The 24,539-nt window shown below is 42.8% G+C and overlaps 1 protein-coding gene across 5 annotated transcripts in view; it reads left to right on the top strand.

The window, feature by feature from the left end:
• LOC132824232 (transcription factor COE3-like) overlaps positions 1–23,932 on the top strand; it is a 516,826-nt gene extending 492,894 nt beyond the window's left edge. For all 5 annotated transcript variants that reach the window (XM_060839322.1, XM_060838666.1, XM_060839181.1 and 2 more), the window contains one exon: positions 23,350–23,932. In XM_060839322.1, coding sequence (XP_060695305.1) covers positions 23,350–23,399 — 50 coding nt within the window. In that variant the 3' untranslated portion in view covers positions 23,400–23,932. The remainder of the gene's footprint in view (positions 1–23,349) is intronic.
• Positions 23,933–24,539: the final 607 nt, after the last annotated feature.

The raw sequence follows: 24,539 nt of genomic DNA, 5'->3' as shown, positions 1-24,539 counted from the left end.
CATATTGTGAGTAATCTTGGTTCCCATATCTTAGGAAGGTTGTACTGGCCCTGGAGTGGGTCCAGAGGAGATTCACGAGAATGATCCCAGGATTGAAAGGTTTAACATATGAGGAATGTTTGAGAACTCTGGAACTATACTCAATGGAGTTCAGAAGGATGATGGGGGTATCTAATTGAAACTGACAGAATACTGAATGTCTAGATTAGCGTGGTGCTGGAAAAGCACAGCAGTTCAGGCAGCATCCGAGGAGCAGTAAAATTGGCGTTTCGGGCAAAAGCCCTTCATCAGGAATACAGGCAGAGAGCCTGAAGTGTGGAGAAATGGCTCCCTGCCTGTATTCCTGATGAAAGACTTTTGCCCGAAACATCGAGTTTACTGCTCCTCGGATGCTGCCTGAACTGCTGTGCTTTTTCAGCACCACTCTAATCTAGACTCTGGTTTCCAGCATCTGCAGTCATTGTTTTTACCTAGAATACTGAATGACCTGGACAGAGTGGATGTTGGGAAGATGTTTCCATTTGTAGGACAGACAAAGACCTGAGGGCACAGCCTTAGAGTAAAGGCAAGTGCCTTCAGAATGGAGATAAGGAGAAATTTCTTCAGCCAGAGAGTGGGGAATCTATGGAATTCACTGCCACAGAAGGCTTTGGAAGCCAGATCATTGAGTATATTTAAGACAGAGATAGATAGGTTCTTGAGTATCAAGGGGATCAAATGTTACAGGGAGAAAGCCTGAAAATGGGGTTGACAAACCTATCAACCATGGAGCGGCCTCGATGGGCTGAATGGCCTAATGTTTGCCCCTATGTCTCAAGGTCTTACATATTAAGGAAAGAAAAAAAATAAGACAAAGTCCATTTCCGTTCAATTCACAATGTAGCATAAAATTCTCTGAAGGGTTAGATACCACAACTTTAAGAAAACATAATAAATTAATGCATATTAAGAGGCATTCAAAATTGTGAGACTGTTGGATGGGACAGCACAGAAGGGACAGTGTTTTAAGAACTTTTAAACTAATGTGGATCAGGGCTATTTCTAGACCCAATCCCAAACTTGTTGGAACAAGCCAGTCTTTAACATCCTAAATGAAATTACTTTCCAAAGGACATCTGGTAATGGGCTGCCTCTGGCAAGATGTTAAAGATTCATGTCCGATGCTGTAGACCCAGTCAGGTGGTCTGACATCAGTTACGCCCAGAGAGGAGGCCTGTCTTGCTGCTGTAGGAGAGAGAGATCAGTGGGCTCTAGCGCTCGCAGGTCTCAAGAGGCTCCACAGGACGTCTTGGTGGCTCCTGGATAAAATGCCTTCAAGTATCTGATGGACCTCGAACACCGAATGTGGCCCATCCACCATCAGGACAATCCCAGAGGCAGCCGAATGGGTGCTTTATAATTCACCTTGACAACCAGCAGCTGAGGACTTTGTCATGGTCCTAACTTTGGCAATGATACCTGAAGGTGGAAAACTCTCAGGTCACCCTCGATTGATCAGTTCTTCTCAGTCCCACTCCTCAAGATTTCTTCTTTGGGATCAGGAGAGTGACAGCCTTGGGGCCATTCAACCCATCATGTTGGTACTTCGATATGACATTCCCCTGCTCTTTCACTGGCAATCATGTAATTAAGAATGTGAAGCTCCCCAAGGGTCAGTGTTGGAACCACAACTTTTCACATTATACATTAATTGTTGTTAACTTTGCAGATTAGACAGAAATAGGTGGAATCGAAATGTGTGGCGCTGGAAAAGCACAGCAGATCAGGCAGCATCCGAACAGCAAGAGAATCGATGTTTCAGGCATAAGCCCGTCATCAGGAACTCCTGATTCTCCTGCTTCTTGGATGCTGCCTGAACTGCTGAGCTTTGTCAGCATCACACTTTTCAACTCTGATCTCCAGCATCTACAGTCCTTATTTTCTCCTCGAAATAGGTGGAGGGACATGTAGTGTTGAGGAAGGTGGATGCTGCAGAAGACTTGGACAGGCTAGGAGAATGGGCAAAGAAGAGGGAATGGAATGGCAGATGGAATCCAATGTGAGAAAGTGTGAGGTTAGGCACTCTGGTCGGAAGAATAGAGGGGTAGATTATTTTCTAATTTGGAGAAAGGCTTCAGCAATCCGAAGTACAAAGGGCCTTGAGAGCCCTAGTTCAGGATTCTTTGAAGTTCAACATACACATTCAGTTGTCTGTTGAGAAGGTAAATGCAATGTTAGCACTTATTTCAAGAGAAATAGAAAAAAAAAGCAGAAATGGAATTGTGAGGCTGGTCAGATTGCGTTTGGAATATTATCCACAGTTTTGCACTCTGCATCTAAGGTTGTGGGAGTCTTCAGGAGGTTTATCAGAATGATCCCAGCGATGAAGGACGTATCAGATGAGGAACTGCTGGGGACATATGAGGAGCATCAGAGGTTGAGGGGTGACCTAACAGAGGTTTATAAAATCATGAGAGGCATAGATAGGATAAATAGACAAGGTCTTTTCCCTGAGGTGGGGGAGTCCAGAATGAGAGGGTATGGGCTTAGGGTGAGAGGGGAAAGATTTAGAACATAGAACATAGAAAAATACAGCGCAGTACAGGCCCTTCGGCCCTCAATGTTGCGCCGACCAAAGCCTACCTAACCTACACTAGCCCAATAACCTCCAAATGCTTATCCAATGCCCGCTTAAAAGACCACAAAGAGGGAGAGTCCACCACTGCTACTGGCAGGGCATTCCATGAACTCACAACCCGCTGAGTAAAGAATCTACCCCTAACATCTGTCCTATACCAACCTCCCCTTAATTTAAAGCTGTGTCCCCTAGTAACAGCTGACTCCATACGCAGAAAAAGGTTCTCACTGTAAACCCTATCTAACCCCTCAATCATCTTGTACACCTCTATCAAATCTCCCCTAAACCTTCTTTTCTCCAATGAGAACAGCCCCAAGTGCCTCAGCCTTTCCTCATACGATCTTCCTACCATGCCAGGCAACATCCTGGTAAACCTCCTCTGCACCCGTTCCAGTGCCTCCACATCCTTCCTATAGTATGGCGACCAAAACTGCACACAATAAAAGGAATCTAAGTGGCAACCTTTTCATTCAAAGGCTGGTGCATGTATGGAATGAGCTGCTAGAGAAAGTGGTGGAGGCTAGTACAATTACGACATTTAAAAGGCATTTAGATGGGTATATGAGTGGGAAGGGTTTAGAGGGATATGGGCCAACTGCTGGCAAATGGGACTAGATTAATTTAGAATATTTAGAATAGGGGTGGCTCAGTGGTTAGCACTGTTGTCTCACAGCACCAGGGACCCAGGTTCGATTCCAGCCTCAGAGTTTTCACTGTGTCTCCGGGTGCTCTGGTTGGGTCCCACAATCCAAAAATGAACAGGATAGGCAAATTGGCCGTGCTAAATTTCCCATAGTGTGCTGTGCATTAGTCAGGGGTAAAAATGGGGAATGGGTCTGGGTGAGTCACTCTTCAGAGGGTCGGTGTGGACTTGTTGGGCCAAAGGGCCTGTTTCCATACTGTAGGGAATCTAATCTAATATCTGGTTGGCATGGTCAAGTTTGACTCAATAATCTGACCAATAAAAGAAAATATACCAAACAGCTACTTCACTATCCTATCTACCTGCGACTCTACTTTCAAGGAACAATGAACCTGCACTCCAAGGTCTCTTTGTTCAGCAGCATGCTCCAGGACCTTACCATTAAGTGTAGAACTGAAAATGTGTTGCTGGAAAAGCGCAGCAGGTCAGGCAGCATGCAAGGAACAGGAGATTCGACGTTTCGGGCATAAGCCCTTCTTCAGGAATTCCTGAAGAAGGGCTTATGCCTGAAACGTCGAATCTCCTGTTCCTTGGATGCTGCCTGACCTGCTGCGCTTTTCCAGCAACACATTTTCAGCTCTGATCTCCAGCATCTGCAGACCTCACTTTCTCCATTAAGTGTAGAAGTCTTGCTCTAATTTGCCTTTCCAAAAATGCTACACCTCACAGTTATCTTAATTAAACTCCAACTGCCACTTATTTTCACTTCAAGATTGTGCACGTAAGTTTGCTTGCTGAGCTGGAAAGTTCATTTTCAGATATTTTGTCACCATGCTAGGTAACATCATCAGTAAGTCTCCGATGAAGCACTGGTATCATGACCCGCTTTCTATTTATGTGTTTAGGTTTCCTTGGGTTGGCGACATCATTTCTTGTGGTGATGTCATTTCCTGCTCTTTTTTCCTACAAGGTGGTACATGGGGTCCAAGTCGAAATGTTAGTTGATAGCTTTCTGGTTGGAATGCCATGCTTCTAGGAATTCACGTGCATGTCTCTGTTTGGCTTATCCTAGGTTGGACGTGTTGACCCAGTCTAAGTGATGTCCTTCCTTAACTGTATGTAAGGGTACTAGTGAGAGTGGGTCATGTCTTTTTGTGGCTAGTTGATGTTCATGTATCACAGTGGCTAGTTTTCTGCCTGTTTGTCCAATGTAGTGTTTGTTACAGTTCTTACAAGGTATTTTGTAAATGATATTCGACGTGCTTGTTGGCTGTATAGGGTCTTTTAAATTTGTTAGCTGCTGTTTCAGTGTGTTGGTGGGTTTGTGGGCTATCGTGATGCCAAGAGTAGTCTGGTAGCCATTTCTGAAATGTCTTTGGTGTAGGGGAGAGTAGCTACGGTTTCTGGACGTGTTTTGTATGCTTGTTTGGGTTTGTTGCTGAGAAATCGACGGATTGCGTCCATTGGGTACCTGTTCGTTTTGAATATACTGTATAGGTGACTTTCACCTGGTCTTCGTAGTTCCTCTATGCTGCAGTGTATTGTGGCTTGTTGAAATAATATTCTAATGCAGTTTCGTTTGTGGGTGTTGGGATGATTGCTTCTGTAGTCGCTGTAGACGCTGGTTTGAAGTTCCCCATTGGCTGTTCATTCTACTGCAACATCTAGGAATGGCAGTTTGTTGTTGTTTTCCTCCTCTTTGGTGAATTTTATGCCAGGAAGGGTATTATTGATGGTCTTGAAGGTTTCCTCTCATTTGTTTCATTTAGTAATGACAAAAGTGTCATCCATTTAGCAGACCCAAAGTTTGGGTTGGATGGTTGGCAGAGCTGTTTGTTCAAGTCTCTGCATTACTGCCTCTGCTGAGAACCCTGATAGTGGAGATCCCATGGGTGTTCCATTGGTTTGTCTGTAGGTTTTGTTACTGAAAGTGAAGTGGGTGGTAAGGCATAGGTCCATCAGCTTGACAATGTTGTTTTTGCTGATGAAGTTGGTAGTGTCTGGTGTATATGTCTTTGGTTCTTCTAATAGTGTAGCCAGTGTTTCCTTGGCCAGGTTGAAGTTGATGGATGTTAACAGGGCTGCTAAGTCAAAGGAGACCATTATTTAATTCTTTGCTACCTTGACATCTTTGATTACATTCATGAATTCTTGGGTGGAGTGGATGGAGTGGCATGAGTCTTCTACTAAGTGCTTTAATACAGTTCCTTGACTAATCTGTATGTTGGGGTTCCAGGTAGCGAGATTATGGGTCTGAGGGCAGCTCCTCATTTGTGACAACAGTCAACAAGCGAAACGAACATTATTTACAAAATACCTTGCAAGGACTGTAACAAACACTACATTAGACAAACAGGCATAAAACTAGCCACCAGGATACATGAACATCAACTTGCCACAAAAAGACATGACCCACTCTCACTAATATCCTCACATACGGATGAGGAAGGACACCATTTTGACTGGGACAACACATCCATTGTAGGACAAGCCAAACAGAGACATGCATGCAAATTCCTAGAAGCATGGCATTCCAACTGGAATCCTATCAACAAACACACCGACTTGGACTCCATTTACCACCCTCTAATAAAAAGAGCAGGAAATGACATCACCACAGGTAATGATCCCAAGGAAACCTAAACACACAACTAGAAAGCGGGACATACCGCCAACGCTTCACCGGAGGCTCACTGATGAGTTACTAGTATGGTCATGAAATGTCTGAAAACATACCTTTCAGCTCAGCAAGCAAACTTACATCTAAAACCTCAACCTGAGCTAAAAATCTTCTCCAAACTCACTTCAAGGTTATATCCAATTCCATTTTGCAAGTGTGTTTTATTCTTTTGTGGGGTAAATAAATCATTTGAGAAGGGATAATTTTGCAGGACAGTCAAGAAAGAGCAGTAGATAGTGAGAGAAAGATAAAAAATATATATACATAAGGCAAAGGCCTTCTGCTCTAAAAGAATTTAAGAAGGAAAATAACACAATATACATGATTTTCCCACCTGCACGAACATGTGAAACACATTTAAAGAAAGTAATCAGTTCTTTGTGTTTATTATATCTTTAATCACAATCCTCCTTTATAAATAGAGGCAGTAGAAAACCGAGGAAGTTACAATAAAACTTCATAAAATACTGAAACAAAAATTAGGGTTGGAGAGATTCAGCAGGTCTGGCAGCACCTGCAGAGAGAAAAACAGAGATAACATTTTGAGTCCAGTGACCCTTCGTTGGAACTCCATAGATGCTGCCAGACCTGCTGAGTTTCTCCTCCAATTTCTGTTTTGTTTCAGATTTCCCATATCCACAATTCTTTGTTTTAGTTTAATGAAATATTGGTTTAGCTTCAACTGGAGTGTTATGTTCAAGCCTGGGACTTTGTACTTAGATCAGCATGCAAAGCTATTTGACAGAAGGTGCAGGTAATATTACTGAGAATAGTTCCAGGGACATAAGGTCATACAAGATAGAATCAGAATTAGGACATTCAGCCCATTGAGTCTGCACTACCATTTGATCATCACTGATACATCTCTCAATCCCATTCTCCTGCTTTCTCCCTGTTATCCCTTGATCCCTTTATCAATCAAGAACCTGTCTATCTTGCAAAGACTTGGTGTCCACAGCCCTCTGCTGCAATGAGTTCCACAGATTCACCACCTTCTGAAAGAAGTGACTCCTCCTCATCTCAATTCTAAAGGATCACCCCCTTCACCCTGAGACTGTGCCCTCGAGTTCTAATTTCTCCTTATTAGTTGAAACATCTTCCCATGTCCACTCTGTCCAGGCCACTCAGAACTGAGGCATCCAGATCTTAATAGCTTAAAAAGTCACTATCAGCAGGTTATTTAAATAAGTGGGCCATTGTCACCAAGTCTAATCTTGTCCCTGTTAGAAAAGGGGGGTTTCAGTGGCTTTAAAACCAGAAGAGTGCTGGAAAAACACAGTGAGTGTGCAGAAAGATACAGTGTTAAGTTTAGTGATTTTTATGAATACTGACAGCTTTCAGGCAAGCATAAAAGCCAAAGGGAAGACAAGGACAAGTTATAATGATTGAAACAAGGTCAGCCATGTGGATTTCATGGAATATGAGTTCCCTGATTGGGGCTGTTAACCTGGACCAATCAGGGAGCCCTGGCTGTTAGATACAAATAGGAGTGTTGGGGTTTTGCTCACTCTGAGACCTGGCTCTGGGGAAGCTGGAATAGTGTAAAGGGCTCTCCATGTGTAAATAAAATGTGACTTGATGACAAGATATTGGCCTCTACAAAGTTATTTCACAAGTAAAGATAACAATTAGCAAGGTTAGATCTCATGGAATACAGGGAGAACTAGCCATTTGGAATCGGAACTGGCTCAAAGGTAGAAGACAGAGGGTGGTGGTGGAGGGTTGTTTTTCAGACTAGAGACCTCAGACCAGTGGAGTGCCACAATATTCAGTGCTGGGTCCTCACTTTTACATAAATGATTTGGATGCGAGCATAAGAGGTACAATTCGTAAGTTTGCAGATGACACCAAAATTGGAGGTGTAGTGGTCAGCGAAGAGGGTTACCTCAGATTACAACAGGATCTTGACCAGATGGGCCAATGGGCTGAGAAGTAGCAGATGGAGTTTAATTCAGATAAATGCGAGGTTCTGCATTTTGGGAAAGCAAATCTTAGCACAACTTATACACTTAATGGTAAGGTCCTGAAGAGTGTTGTTGAACAAAGAGACTTTGGAGTGCAGGTTCATAGCTCCTTGAAAGTGGAGTCACAGGTAGATAGGGTAGTGAAAAAGGCATTTGGTATGCTTTCTTTTATTGGTCAGAGTATTGAGTACAGGAGTTGGGAGGTCAAGTTGCGGCTGTACAGGACATTGGTTAGGCCACTGTTGGAATATTGTGTGCAATTCTAGTCTCCTTCCTATCAGAAAGATGTTGTGAAACTTGAAAGGGTTCAGAAAAGATTTACAAGGATGTTGCCAGGGTTGGAAGATTTGAACTATGGGGAGAGGCTGAACAGGCTGGGGCTGTTTTCCCTGGAGCATCGGAGGCTGAGAGGTGAAGTTATAGAGGTTAATAAAATTGTGAGGGGCATGGATAGGGTAAATAGACATGGTCTTTTCCCTGGGGTCGGGGAGTCCAGAACTAGAGGGCATAGGTTTAGAGTGAGAGGGGAAAGATATAAAAGAGATCTAAGGGGCAACTTTTTCACACGGAGTGTTGTACGTGAATGGAATGAGCGGCCAGAGGAAGTGATGGAGGCTGGTACAATTGCAACATTTAAGAGACATTTGGATAGGTATATGAATAGGGAGGGTTTGGAGGGATATGGGCCAGGTGCTGGCAGGTTGGACTAGATTGGATTGGGATGTCTGATCACAAGGACAGGTTAGATCGAAGGGTCTGTTTGCATGCTGTACATCTCTATGACTTTAAACAGTAGCAGGAGGAGGCCATTCAGCCCTTTGAGCCTGCTCCGCCGCTCAACATGGTCATGGCTGATCATTCAACTCAGTCTCCTGTTCCCATTTCCCTCCATACCCTTTAATCCCCTTAACTCTAAGAACTTTATGTATTTCAATATTCAAAGGGCAAATATTCAAAGGATAAAGGAGAATGTAGTTGGTTTGTGGTGGGGTGCTGTGCAGGGATTTGCTCCAAGACAATAGGACAACATGTGCATTATTGATTCAACATTGCAACGCTGAGAGAGAAAGTACAGAAATGCTGGAAATACCATCTTTCAAATGAAATGTTCAACGGAGACAAGAGTTCTCCCAGTGTTCTGATCAATATTTATCCTTCTGCAGCATTCAAACCATCTGGTCATAATTTCACTGTTTGATGAAAAGTTGCTTTGTGCAAAACAGACATTTCCATACCCTGTAACGGTGACCACGCTTCTCAAAGCTCCTGGGGACTCCTGACGGTGAGCAAGTTGCAGCAGAAATGGAAGCTCTTTCTTTCTTTTCACACCTGCGGTGGGTGCAAAACCGAAAAAAATTAACATGTTGGATGGTGCACTTGAAAGTCGGAAAACTTCAAATGAGTGAGAACTTCAGGGAACTATTTGAACAGTCATATACACTTCTCAACTTATTTAATCTCTTGATGGTGTGAAAAACAATAGGGAATACAGCCCAACAGCTCTCTGAATCCCAAAGGTAATCGAGTGAAAGTGCAGAATATCAATCTCACATTATCATCTAGATTATTCAACCGTGACTGGATGCATTAGACCGAGTGAGTATTCCCACGGCTCATGGAATGAAGCCTTCGAGCTCCGTAGAGTATTAATTCATCAGTATCTATACTTATCACTGTTAACTTTCAATCCCACTCCCCACCTGCCATTCTTCCACTGAGTGTGCTCCTTTTAGTCATTTCACTCTGATTGAGATGCCTGTACATGCAATGCAAGCAAACTGAACAAGGACACACATTTCCAATACCAGTCTGACAAAGTCTGTGCCTTGGTACTCTTCGGGATGGGTCACAGCTAACAGATTGTTAGGAAGATGCCTGTGTTCACTGTCTCTGCTGTCATGAGGCTGAAAGATATGTACTTGCATTTGAGCCAGATGCAGGCTTAAGTCCTGCCCTCATAATTTAAACATATGTTGTGGGTGAACGCAGTTGTTGATTTGCTTGCTGAATTGGATTGCTAGTTTTCTGTCGGTCTGTCCAACGTAATGTTTACTGCAGTCTTTACACCCAAAACTCGCAAACTAGCAATCTGGATACATGAACACCAACTAGCAGCAACACGGCACGACCAACTCTCCCTCATCTCAGTGCACACAGACAAGGAGGGCCATCAATTTGACTGGGATAACGTAACCACTCTCAGACAAGTTAACCAGAGACATACACGGGAATTCCTAGAGGCCTGGTTTTCAACCCAGAATGTCATCAACAAACATGTAGAAATAGATCCCACTGCACAGCCAAACCGGAAATCACACTACCCACCAGATCATATAAATACAGAGGAACCTTGATTATCTGAAGGACACAGGCAGGGAGTATTTCATTCACTTAATTGAATTCCAGATAATAAATGCCGGATAATTGAATGCTGAATAACATAGTTTAACCGAGCATTGGGACCTTGCGATCTTGCCGGATAATCCAATGTTCAGATAATCGAATGCTGGATAATCAAAGTTCCTCTATATCAAACGGAGTAGCACAAACAATGTTTCACAAATGACATATAGATGATGTTATCCAACATGGCGAAGAAATGTCTACATGACAACCCACCAACTCAGGGAGCAAACCAACAACCACCTCCACAGCCTGAGCTACAGATTGTGAGTTAACCCCTCATTGCAGTGGTGGGGAGTATTGCACTGCCTGAGGGCTTGTCTTTCTGATAAGATATTAATCTAAATACTCTCTTCAACCTGAGGTAAAAGAATTCTGTGCGTGTGTTTGGAAGAAGACAGGGATGGTGTCCTAACTGACATTAATCATAGACTCCAGGGCCTCACACAAATTGACTTTCATGTACAATATGAAGGAATGCTGCCCTGTCAGAAGGGTTGCCTTTTATGACCATCCATTAAAACAAGGCCCTGTTTGCCTTTGACAGGGAACAAACTCTGGCACTACAATGAAGGAGAGCAGAGAGGATTCTCCTTGATGATCTGGCTCATATTTACCCTCCAAACGACATGACAAAAACAAAATGGGCACCACATTCCCTACATTACAGCAATGAAGGAAAGTGCCATCAATAATGCTATCAAACAGCACCTGCTCAGCAATAACCAGCGACACCCAGTTTGGATTCCACCAGGAACACTCAGCTCCTGATCTCATTACAGCCTTGGTTCAAGCATGGACAAAAGAGCTGAACTCCAGAGTGGAGGTGAGAGTGACAGCCCTTGACATCAAGGCTGCATTTTATCGAGTGAGGCATCAAGGAGCCCGAGCAAAATTGGAAGCAGTGAGTGTCAAAGAGAAAACTGTCGGCTGTTTTGGAGTCCTGCCTGACACAAAGGAAGAAGCTTGTGGTTGTTGGAGGTCAGTCATTCAGGACATTCTGCAGGAATTCCCTCAGGAATTCCCTCAGGGTAGTGTCTTCGACCCAACCATCTTCAGCTGCTTCATCAATGACCTTCTTTCTGATGATTGCATAAAGTTCAGCACCATTCGTGACTCCTCAGATACTGATACAGTCCATGCCCAAATGCAGCAAGACCTGGACAGTATTGAAGTTTGGGCTGACAAGTTGCTAGTAACATTATCACTACACATATGCCAGACAATGACTGTATCTAACAAAAGCGAATATAATTATAGCACCTTGATATTCAGTGGTGCTACTATCACTGAATCCCCCATCATCAACTTTCTGGTTACCCTTGGCCAGAATCTAAACCGGACTAGCCATTCAATGCTGTGATTAGAAAGGCAAGTCAGAGGCTTGGAATCTTGCAGCAAGTAACTCACCTCCTACCTACCCAAACCTATCCATTGTTTACAAAACAGGAGTCAGGAGTGTGAAGGAATCGACCCCCCTTGCCTGGATGAATGCAACTCCAATAATATTCAAGATGCTTGACACCATCCAGGTCAAAGCAGCCCACTTGATGGACACAGAATTTACAAACATTCACTCCATTGTGATAATATTATGGCTTTCAGAGGTGTATTTTGTCCTGGGACTTTTTATGATGCGAGGTTGAGGCAGAGGAGGGAGCAGCCCATTCTAAGCTAATGAAGTAAATAGCTTGTGAGGCCTTGAGATTTTTTTTAAGTTGAAACAATAGAAGCAGCCTGAATGGGTGGGATCAAGCTCCCACAGAAGCAGGATGTTAGTTTAACTTTCAGTCGTTGCTAGGGTCTGGAAGCTAATGCTTGGATTCTCTTTCTGCTGTAAGAATTCCATGCGAAACAATCTGTTTGACTGAACTTGCCTTTGACAAGGGTGTGCTGATGAAATGTTACTACATTGGAACAAGTACTGTTTAGTGGTAAATCATTTATTATTCTGTTAGGTTTTCCAATGGTGTTACATTGTTCCAAATTTCCTTTCGTTTGTTTGTATTTTAACTATAGGGGAAGAGTAAGGTCTGTTTCGCTTCAAGCCTGGTAGTTTGACCAATCGAATTGCATCTGGAACACAACACCTTACACTTGCCTTTAAAAATGAGGGAAAACATGGGGTCTCGGCTATTTTCTTAATATATTTTGAAGGAGTTTAGTTTGGTCCATAACACTCTCACCACTAATGCTCAATAGCCACAATGTGTATTATCCAAAAGTTGCACTGGAAAAGATTCACCAAGATTCTTCATACAATGCCTTCCAATCCCACAACCACTTTCTTTTAGAAAGACTGAAACAGCAGATACAATATCAACAGCTGCAAGTTCGTCTCTAAGCCTCTCACCATCCAGATTTGGAATTATATCGCCCTTCCTTCAGTGTCACTTGGTCAACATTGAAGAACTTCCTCCCTAGCGGCATTGAGTGTTTATCTACACCACACAGACCGCAGCAGTTCAGGAAGGCAGCTCACCACCACCTTCCATAAGTTGCAGTATACACTCTCTCACACACATCCACACTCCTACATGCTCACACACCCATGCAGTCCTTCCCATACACAAGCTCTCTCTCACATGCACACACAATACACCTCCCACTCTCACACTCAAACACGCACCCTCTCAAAGACACATACCCCATCACACCCACACCCACACTTAACCAAGCACACACCCACATGCACACACACGTGAACATTTATGGGGTGAATTTGTTTTTGCAGAATTACATTTTATTTTGCACAAAAACTGCATGACTCCATGTAAAACTCTGTAAGACTATGCAGAGGTGTTGTCAGTCTGACTCAACATTGGGACACAGACAGACTTGACACCTATTGTTAGAAAAGCTGAGCTATCTTGAGAATGCAATTTAAAAGCAGTTCTGGGATTTACATATCAAAGAACAGAAACCAACATATCCCATTCTAACAGGTGAAAGATTTGATCTAAAGTTGTTTAATGTATTACATCTCCGTGACACTGTACTCCGTTGGCTATAGATTCTGTGATCACGATCTCATATTGTAAAACCACCTGATGAAGGAGCGGCGCTCTGAAAGCTAGTGCTTCCAAGCAAACTTGTTGGACTATAACCTGGTGCTGAGTAATTTTTAACCTTCCAAAAGGCGATTAGTGATGCAGTCAGCGTTGCCCACGCTCCATAAATTTTTTTTTCAATTGCACTTTTTTTGGTATGTCATTTGCTGTAAAGTGCTTTGGAATGTTTGCTGATCATGAAGAATGTTGTATAATGGAAGATTTTCTTTTTTTTTTCATTTTCCACCCTCCATCACTGAAACAGATTGATTAGATATTATTGCTTTGCTGTTTGTGACATTCTGTCATGTGCAACTTGGCTGTTGCATCACATCAATTAAGGGACACTGGCACATCCTAATTTTGAAAAGTTGTACAAATGGTTTCTCTATGTGTATTCAGCATCCTCCCTGTCAGGTGGCAAATCTAAATTGTCCATTCATTTTCTTTCTTTGGTAATATTTCCCAATATTTTTGTTGCTCTGATTTCCCTCAGAACTCTCTACCAAGGATTTCCAACTTCTGTAATCTAATCCTTAATTTATTCACAGCGGGCTTGCCATGACTGAGTGCCCTTTTATTTATTTCATTCCTCAGATAGTTATCTTTGTATTTGTGCAATCCTGTGATGGAATGGGTAACATCCCTCCATCTGTGCCAGAATCTTCCTGCTACTACTAGAGAAGGTGCGAAACCTGACCTACTCTTGGGAAATAAGGCAGGGCAGGTGACTGAGGTATCAGTGGGGGAGCACTTTGGGGTCAGCGATCATAATTCTATTAGATTTAAAATAGAGATGGAAAAGGATAGACCAGATCTAAAAGTTGAAGTTCTAAATTGGAGAAAGGCCAATTTGGAAGGTATTAGGCAAGAATTTTCAAAAACTGCTTGGGGGCAGATGTTCGCAGGTAAAAGGGTTGGCTGGAAAATGGGAAGCCATCAGATATGAGGTAACAAGAATCCAGAGAAAGTATATTCCTGTCAGGGTGAAAGGAAAGGCTGTTAAGCATAGGGAATGCTACATGACTAGAGAAATTGAGGGTTTGGTTAAGAAAAAGAAGGAAGGTACAGACAGAATAGATCAAGTGAATCCTTAGAAGAATATAAAGGCAGTAAGAGTATACTTAAGAGGGAAATCAGGAGGGCAAAAAGGGGACATTAGATAGTTTTGGCAAATAGAATTAAGAAGAATCCAAAAGGTTTTTACAAATACATTAAAAACAAAAGGGTAACTAGGGAGAGAAAAGAGCCCGTGAAAGATCAGCAAGGCGGCCTTTGTGTGGAACCACAGAAAATGGGTGAGATACTAAATAAGTATTTTGCATCAGTATTTACTGAGGAAAAGGATGTGGAAGATATAGACTGTAGGGAAATAGATAGTGACACCTTGCAAAATGTCCATATTACAGAGGAGGGAGTGCTGGATGTCTTGAAATGCACAAAGGTGGATAAATCCCCAGGACCTGATCAGGTGTACCCTAGAACTCTGTGGGAAGCTAGACAAGTGATTGCTGGGAGTCTTGCTGAGATATTTGCATCATCGATTGTCACAGGTGAGGTGCCTGAAGACTGGAGGTTGGCAAACGTGGTGCCACTGTTTAAGAAGGATGGTAAGGGCAAGCCAGGGAACTATAGACCAGTGAGCCTGACCTCGGTGGTGGGCAAGTTTTTGGAGTGAATCCTGAGGGACAGGATGTACATGCATTTGGAAAGGCAAGGACTGATTAGGGATAGTCAACATGGCTTTGTGCGTGGGAAATCATGTCTCACAAACTTGATTGAGTCTTTTGAAGAAGTAACAAACATGACTGATGAGGGCCGAGCAGTAGATGTGATCTATATGGACTTCAGTAAGGCGTTCGACAAGGTTCCCCATGGGAGACTGGTTAGCAAGGTTAGATCTCATGGAATACAGGCAGAACTAGCCATTTAGATACAGAACTGGCTCAAAGGTAGAAGACAGAAGGTGGTAGTGAAGGGTTGTTTTTCAGACTGGAGATTTGTGACCAGTGGAATGCCATAAGGATTGGTGCTGGGTCCTCTACTTTTTGTCATTTACATAAATTATTTGGATGCGAGTATAAGAGGTACAGTTAGTAGTTTTGTAGATGACACCAAAATTGGAGGTGTTGTGGACAGCAAAGAGGATTACCTCAGATAACAACAGCATCTTGACCAGATGGACCAATGGGCTGAGAAGTGGCAGATGGAGTTTAATTCTGATAAATGCGAGGTTCTGTATTTTGGGAAAGCAAATCTTAGCAGGACTTATACATTTACTGGTAAGGTCCTAGGGAGTGTTGCTGAACAAAGAGACCTTGGAGTGCAGATTCATTGCTCCTTGAAAGTGGAGTCGCAGGTAGATAGGATAATGAAGAAGGTATTTGGTATGCTTTCTTTTATTGGTCAGAGTATTAAGTGCAGGAGCTGGGAGGTCATGTTGCAGCTGTACAGGACATTGGTTAGGCCACTGTTGGAAAATTGCATGCAATTCTGGTCTCCTTGCTATCGGAAAGATGTTGTGGAACTTGAAAGGGTTCAGAAAAGATTTACAAGGATGTTGCCAGGGTTGGAGGATTTGAGCTACAGGGAGAGGCTGAACAGGCTGGGGCTGTTTTCCCTGGAGTGTCGGAGGTTTACAAAATTATATGGGACATGTATAGGGTCAATAGACAAAGTTTTTTTCCCTGGGTTGGGGGAGTCCAGAACTAGAGGGCATAGGTTTAGGGTGAGAGGGGAAAGGTATAAAAGAGACCTAAGGGACAAGTTTTTCACACAGAGGGTGGTATATGTTTGGAATGAGCTGCCAGAGGAAGTGGCGGAGGCTGGTACAATTGCAACATTTAAGAGGCATTTGGATGGGTATATGAATAGGAAGGATTTGGAGGGATATGGGCCGGGTGCTGGCAGGTGGGACTAGATTGTGTTGGGAGATCTGGTCGGCATGGACGGCTTGGACTGAAGGGTCTGTTTCCATGCTGTACATCTCTATGACTCTATGACTCTGATTCCATGTGAGACAATGTATTTGACTGAATTTGCCTTTGCCAAAGGTGTGCTGATGAGATGTTACTATATTGGCACAAGTGCTGTTTAGTGGTGAAATAATTTACTGTTCTGTTAAGTTTTCCAATGACACTAAGTTGTTCCAATTTTTCTTTGAGAGATTCCTCATCAGACCCGTACGATGGAAAGAATGTTATAGCCTCTGCCATCAATGTCCATCGATCTGGTCTACAACATGTATTTAAAAAGTGCATGTTACCATTGGAATGCAGACACCTTGAGTGAACTGCCGCACACTGCCACTCCAACTGTCAAACACTTTATTCATGAGAAATGGTCTAGATGATTGACCATTGTTGGGTTGTTGTGATCCCAGTTGATGGTAATACTGGATACCTCAGATTCTGCAGTAGAACTTGGCTTAGTTATAGAATTATAGAGGTGTTTAGCATGGAAACAATTCCCTTCAGCCCAACCTGTCCATGCTGCCTAGTTTTCACAATTTAAACTAATCCCATCTGACTGAATTTGATCCCTATCCTTCCATACACGTCCCATCCATGTCCCTGTCTAAATGCTTCTTAAATGATGAAATTGTACTCGCCTCCTCCACGACCTCTGGTAGCCTGTTCCAGACACTCACCACACCCCGTGTGAAGCAATTGCTCCTTTTGTATCTCTCCCCCTCACCTTAAACCACAACTCCCCTACCGTGGGAAAATCTGTTGGCTATCTATCTTAGCTATGCCTCTCATGATTTCATTGACCTGTGTAAGATCACCCCTACACTACAGGGAGTAAAAGCCCCAGCTTATCCAATCTCTCCTTATAACATAAACCTTCCAGTCCAGGTAACATCCTGGCAGCATGGTAGCTTGGGTGGCATGTGGCTCAGTGGTTAGCACTGCTGTCTCACAGCACCAGGGACTTGGTTCCAATCCACCCTTGGGGACTGTCTGTGTGGAGTTTGCACCTTCTCTATGTGTCTGTGTGGGTTTTCTCCAGGTGCTCCGGTTTCCTGCCACAATCCTAAGATGTGCAGGCTAGATTGGATTGGCCATCTAAATTGCCCATAATGTCCAGGGATGTGTAGGTTAGGTGCATTAGTTAGGGGTAAATGTAGAGTGATAAGGTACAGGAATGGGTCTGGGTGGGTTATTCTTCGGAGGGTCGGTGTGCACTTGCTGGGCCAAATGGCCTGTTCCACACTGTGGGGATTCTATGATTCAAAATATTTCTGCACTTTCCTTGTGTAATTATGTACTTTCTGTAGTAGGGTGACCAGAACAGTGTGCAGTAATCCAAATATGGCTTTACCAATGTCTTGTACAGCTGCAACAAGATACCCCAACTCCTATCTTCAATGCTCTGACCACCTTGTCTACCCATGACTCCATTTTTAAGGAGCTATGAACCTGTACTCCTAGGCCTCTTTGTTCTATAACATTCCCCAAGGTCCTACCATTGACTGGCTAAGTCCTACCCTGGTTTGACCTACCAATTAGCAACACCTCATATTTATCTAAATTTAACTCCATCTGTCATTCCTCAGCCCAATGGTCCATTTGATTATGATCTCGCTGCATTCCAAGGTAACCTTCTTCACTCCGCTCCACCACCTATCTTGGCATCATCCACAAACTTAACAACTATGTCTCCTAAATTCTCTTCGATATAAATGATTTAATTTATGACCCAGCACAGTGGACCCATCACCGATCCCTGTGATCACACATGTCCAGTTTGGAAGCCTGGCTTGATGGAACATTAGTTTTACTTTTGTGTTTTGTTAACATTAATCACTGATTATATTCACTTAAGGCTGTCGATGTACTTTTATCAAAAGAACATAAATTTATTGCACAAAACATAATATTAACATCTTAACATAAATAGCAAATAAAACATTCCAAACATGTTTTTTTTCTCAGTAATATCCTTCACAGACACTCAACCTCACTGAGGTATCCCACCCATCTTCACCCTAAAGCTGTTTTTTTAACTGAACTGACAAGGTCACAAGTGTTTCAGTTTGACAACTTTCTGCACATTCGCCTGATGCAATTCTCACCATTACAGTCTTGTTTGAATCACAGGGACACGTTAACTCACTGACATTTCTGCAGTTAAAAAAAATCATAGATTCACCACCCATTGACAGAAAACAAATCCTCCATGTCCCTTTGAAGGCTGACCACTTATCCTGAGCGTCTCTGTAGCCAGGATAAATCTTCCCTCGAATTCCTCTATAGGTAGGTCAGGCAGCATCCAAGGAGCAGGAGAATTGATGAATGCCCGAAACATCGATTCTCCTGCTCCTTGGATGCTGCCAGACCTGCTGTGCTTTTCCAGCAACACATTTTTCAGCTCTGATCTCCAGCATCTGCAGTCCTTACTTTCTCCCTCTATAGGTAGTATATCTGTGGAATTCAAGAGGGCAATAGAATATTATTTGGATAAAAGTAATGTGCAAGAGTATAGGAAAAAAAGTTGGAAATTGGCATTAGATAACAATTAAAAGAGCCAGTGTGGCATGATGGGCTGAATGGTCTCCTTCTGCACTGTAAGACGTCTGCGCTAAGTGATCTTTCCTTAGATAAGGGAACTAAAACTGTTCACAATAGTCCAGATACGATCTAACTGGTGCCTTAGATAGATTTTGTAAACCAAAAGAGAAAATGCTGGAAAATCTCAGCAGGTCTGGCAGCATCTGTAAAGAGAGAAAAGAGCTGACGTTTCGAGTCTAACTGACCCTTTGTCAAAACTAACACTGAGAGAGAAAAGGAAAGCAGTGAAGGTGGACAGGAGGAGAGAGACAAGCGAAGAAAAGACTTTAACTTTGACAAAGGGCCAGTTAGACTCAAAACGTCAGCTCTTTTCTCTCCTTACAGATGCTGCCAGACCTGCTGAGATTTTCCAGCATTTTCTCTTTTGGTTTCAGATTCTAGCATCCGCAGTAATTTGCTTTTATAGATTTTGTAAAACTTCCCTGCTTTTACACTTTGGAAACAAAGGCTAACATTCCACTTGCCTTCTATATTACCCTGAATACCAGGTTTTTTTATTCATGGACAAGGGCTCTCAAATCCCTCGGTTCTGTAAGTTTCTATACACTTTCTCCATAAATATCACAAGGGGGCATGATTTTAAGGTGATTGGAGGACGGTATAGGGGAGATGTCAGAGGTAGGTTCTTTACACAGAGACTGGTGGGTGTGTGGAATGCACTGCCAGTAGTAGAGTCAGATATATTATACTCTTGGATAGGCACATGGATATAGAAAAATACATGGATGATAGTAAAATGAACACTATTCAGGTTAGTTTGATCTTAGAAAAGGATGGTTAACACCACAACAGGCCTGTACTGTGGAGTGTTTTATGTTCTATCTAGTATTCAGATCCTCCATTCTTCATGCCAAAGTGCATAATCTCATATTTCCCCGCATTATAACTCATCTGCCAAGTTTTAGTCCAATCAATTATCCTCTCTTCCTCCATCTGCAGATTGTTTGTGTCATCCTCACCACTTGCCTTCCCACCTATTTTTGTATCACCCACAAACTTGGCTACACTTTCCTCATCCAAGACATTGACATATAATAAATAGTTGTGGCTCCAGCACTCATTCCTGTGACTCTTCATTAGTTACAGATTGCCATCCTGAAAATCCCTCCGTATCCCAACACTATTAGCTAGGCAATCCTCTATTCATTCCCGATGATGGCTTTTGCCCGAAATGTCGATTTTCCTGCTCCTCAGATGCTGCCTGACCTGTTTGTGCTTTTCTAGCACTACTCTAATCTTGACTCTAACCTCCAGCATCTTCAGTACCCACTTCTGCCCAATCCTCTGTCCATTGTTAAGGTTGACCTCTAACACCATGGGCTCTTTCCTTACTCAGCACCTCCCATTATTTGATATCCTTCTATCAGGTTGCCTCTCGACCTCCACTGTTCCTCTGAACAATGTCCCAGCCTATCCAGCCTTTCAATATAACTCAAGCCTTCCATTTATCCTGGTAATTCTCTTCTGAACTCTCTCCAGCTTAACAATGACCTTCCTATAACAGGGCGACCAGGACTGGATTGGCGAGGAAGCTTGGTGCTACTGGCAGTAATAGGCATGCCGGCTGAAGGGTCATGAATCAAAAAAATACAGATTTAATGTCCAATAAACTTTATATTATCCAGCATCTATGGAACAAGGAAGGTGTTGATTGCTTAAATATTCCAGATAGTCAAGAGGTCTACATAATCAGTGTAAAAACACGTAGTAAGTAATAGAAATGTGTGTGGGGGTACACACATTACTGTTATACATTATTGACTGCATTGATCATTGAAATCATAATGCAATTTTGCCTTAAATAAAACTTACCAGCCTTCTCACTTACACCCTCAAATAACTACTCAGACATCGTGAAGATTGTGTTATTTGAGGAAAATTTGACTTTTTTTTCATGTCAACAGTTGATATTTAGAGTCATAGACTCATAGAGGTATTCAGCAAGTGAACATAACCTTCGGTCTAACTCGTCCATGCTGACCAGATATCCTAAATTAATCTAGTCCCATTTGCCAGTATTTGACCTATATCCCTCTAAACCCTTCCTATTCATTTAGATTAGATTACTTACAGTGTGGAAACGCCCTTCGGCCCAACAAGTCCACACCGACCTGCCGAAGCGCAACCCACCCATACCCCTATATTTACCCCTTACCTAACATTACAGGCAATTTAGCATGACCAATTCACCTGACCCGCACATCTTTGGATTGTGGGAGGAAACCGGAGCACCCGAAGGAAACCCACGCAGACACGGGGAGAACGTGCAAACTCCACACAGTCAGTCACCTGTTGCCTTTTAAATGCTGTAATTGTACCAGCCTCCATCACTTCCTCTGGCAGCTCATTCCATACATGCAGCACCCTCTGCATGAAAAAGTTACTTCTTAGGTTCCTTTTAACTCTTTCCCCCTCTTACTCTAAACCTATGCCCTCAAGTCCTGGTTTCCCCCACCCCAGGGAAAAGACTTTGTCTATTTACCCTATCCATGCTCCTCATGATTTTATAAACCCCTATGAGGTCACCCCTCAGCCTCCGACACTCCAGGGAAAGCAACCCCAGCCTGTTCAGCCTCTCCCTATAGCTCAAACCCTCCAACCCTGGCAACATCCTGCATGTGGCCATTCAATTGGACAATGAATCTATTTACTGCAGATAAATTATAAGGACAATAATATAATTATAGATAAGTTATGAAGACAATAATATAATTATTATAACATTATAATAATTGGACAGAACAATACAGTAAACTTTGCAGTATTTGAGGTGTACATATTTTTATCGAGGGTGCTAGCTCGCAAGTTTGCTGTATTTGACAAAGTTTGCTGTATTTGAGAAAAAAAACGCAGAACTGGCAATGAGGATTTTTTTTTCAGTGAGAGTTGTTATGGTCTGCAACATTCTGCCTTTTGGAACAGTGGCATGAGATTCATGAGAAAAATTCCAAAAAGTATTTGCAAACATACATGCGGAGGGAGCAAATTTACAGGAGAACAGCGAGGTGGGGAGTGGAACTAAAGCTCTGTTAAAGGACTGGCACAGCCTTGAAAGTGCTGAATAGTGGCCTTCTTTACCGCAAATTCTATTATACTCTCAAGAGAGTCTCTCTACTTCCATTTTGTGTACATTGCTTCTCTTGGTTCCCATTCACAGTGACATTCAATGCTCTCAGTATTTGTGATTCAAGTCTGATGTCCCTACACTGCCCTGGTAGCTGAAGTTTGCCTAAAGTGTTTCTTTCACTGTGTTCCAACATTATGTTGAGTCTCTAGTTTTAACGATGCATTGGGAGCTCCCTTTGGCAATTACAGCAGTTGCCGACATCGAGATTACAAATTAAACGTCAATCAACACAAAGCTATGCCTTTCATGAAAACCTTAAAACGAAACCACGCTCAACAATAAAGTTTTACAGGAATAGCTGTTTTACTGCCTGTACACAGTAGCTGCTTCCACCAAGTACTGAAGAACAGAATGAGGCAGTGGTCTGAAAAAGGTCAACTGAAGACCGTGGCAAGGTCTTACCTGTAACACTGTCTTATGTGTAATTCCTGATGAAGGGCTTTTGCCCGAAACGTCGATTGTCCTGCTCCTCGGATACTGCCTGACCTGCTGTGCTTTTCCAGCACCACTCGAATCTTGACTCTGATCTCCAGCATTTGCAGTCCTCACTTTTGCCTTACCTGTAGCACTGTCAAATGGGTGGTGCCGGAAAAGAACAGCAGGTCAGGCAGAATCCTAGGAGCAGGAGAATCGGCATTTCAGGCATAAGCCCTTCATCAGGAATCCTGAGGATGCTGCCTGACCTGCTGTGTTTTTCCAGCACCACGTCCTCGAATCTGACTTCCAGCAGCTGCAATCCTCACTTTCTCGTTACCTGTAATACTATATGAAATTGTCAAGTGCATTAGTCACAATAAAGTCAATGAACCCTTGTAACTGCCTAACATTAATGCTGTGGACAGTCAGTTTGGAATTCAATTCTTGCCAGCAACTGGGGTTCAAAGTAATGACTGAGGAGCCATAGTATTCCTCTGGCAGCATTCCTCCAGCAGCTGCTGACAAATGTACAGTCATGGTAAGCTCCCTCAAGACCATCGAGTGAGAGGCATCATTCTGGCCTTGATAATTCTATGGGAATATTGAACTTCAAACAAGTTGATGTTCCTACCAGCCAAGGGTCAGATCAAGTTTTTGTTTATCGAAATTCAGGGAATTAGTATCCTTTACATTAATCAGCTCCATGATCCAGGTGTTTATGATGTTCTGGGAAGAGAAGCACCTCCTCTGAGATTCCACGGAAGTCCGGCCTTCCACAATAATAAATTGTGATCGCTGGTCCCATCCTAATCATTTACTCAGAGGATCAAGCAGTAATTTCATGCAAACACTAACATCTCCACTTTCTATGCTAGGTCCCATCCTGATAACCAACAGGACAGAGTACAGGAAAGAGATCGTTTAGTGGCATGGTGTAAAGACAACGATCTCTCCCTCGATGTCAGTAGAATGAAGAACTGGTCATTGACTTCAGGAAGCAGATTGGAGGACATGCCCCTGTTTATATCAATGGTGCTGAGGTGGAGCTGCTCAAACGTTTAAAGTTCCTCGGAGTAAATATGACCAACAGTCTGTCCTGGTCCATCCATCTCGGCGCTATAGTCAACAAAGCACACCAGTGCCTCTACTTCCTCAGAAGGCTAAGGAAATTCAGCATGTCCTCAATGACTCTTACCAATATTTATAGATATACCTTAGAAAGCAGCCTACCCAGATGTGTCACAGCTTGGCATGACTTGCCTAAGATGAGAAAAAATTGTGCAGAGTTGCAAACACAGCACAGACCATCACGTGAACCCGCCTCTGATCCATTGGCTCCGTCTACTCTCCCCACTGCTTTGGGAAAGCAGTCAAATCAAATACCAGACCAGAATCAAATCCCCCTCCTACCCCGGTTACACTCTCTCCCACCCTCTTCCATCTGGCAGAAGATACAAAAGTTTGAGATTTAAGAATAGCTCCTTCCATGCTGAATGGAACTTTCATATATTAGAGTTGAGATTTCTCTGCAACTTCTGTGTTGCTGTAATACTGTATTCTGTTCCTATTACCCTGATGTATTCCTAATTCAGATTTTTATTGAATTCAAAATCCACCATCTTCCATGTCAGGATTCAAACTCAGGTCCCTAGACCATTACCTGGGTCTCTGGCATAACAGTCCAGTGATAGTATCACAAGGTCATCACCTCCCCTATACCATGGAAACCCCAAGATGTTGGAATAGTACTTCAGCACAGAGACTGTAGGGTTAAGGAGAAGGCATCTCCGAGCAACTGGTCAATAAATTGATATAGTGGTGGATTGGAGTTGATTGTTTTACTGAGAACTTACATGGAAGTAATGGGCTGAGTGGCCTCCTTCTGTGTCTCAATTACTCTCAATGTAGTGTTCATGATGTTTTCCATATCTCAAGGATAAGTATTTTGTAAGAATATCTAAGTATACTTGACTGCACCTTCACATGGTGATGACAAAATGTGTTTAATCATATGATAGCCACTTGAGAATTTGAATTCAGTAAAAAAATTAAAGGAAACTGATTA

This window comes from Hemiscyllium ocellatum, chromosome 1 (assembly GCF_020745735.1).
Source record: "Hemiscyllium ocellatum isolate sHemOce1 chromosome 1, sHemOce1.pat.X.cur, whole genome shotgun sequence".
NCBI lineage: Eukaryota > Metazoa > Chordata > Chondrichthyes > Orectolobiformes > Hemiscylliidae > Hemiscyllium > Hemiscyllium ocellatum.
Note: the sequence above shows the minus strand (reverse complement) of the source record. Positions and strands in the feature narration are given on the sequence as shown.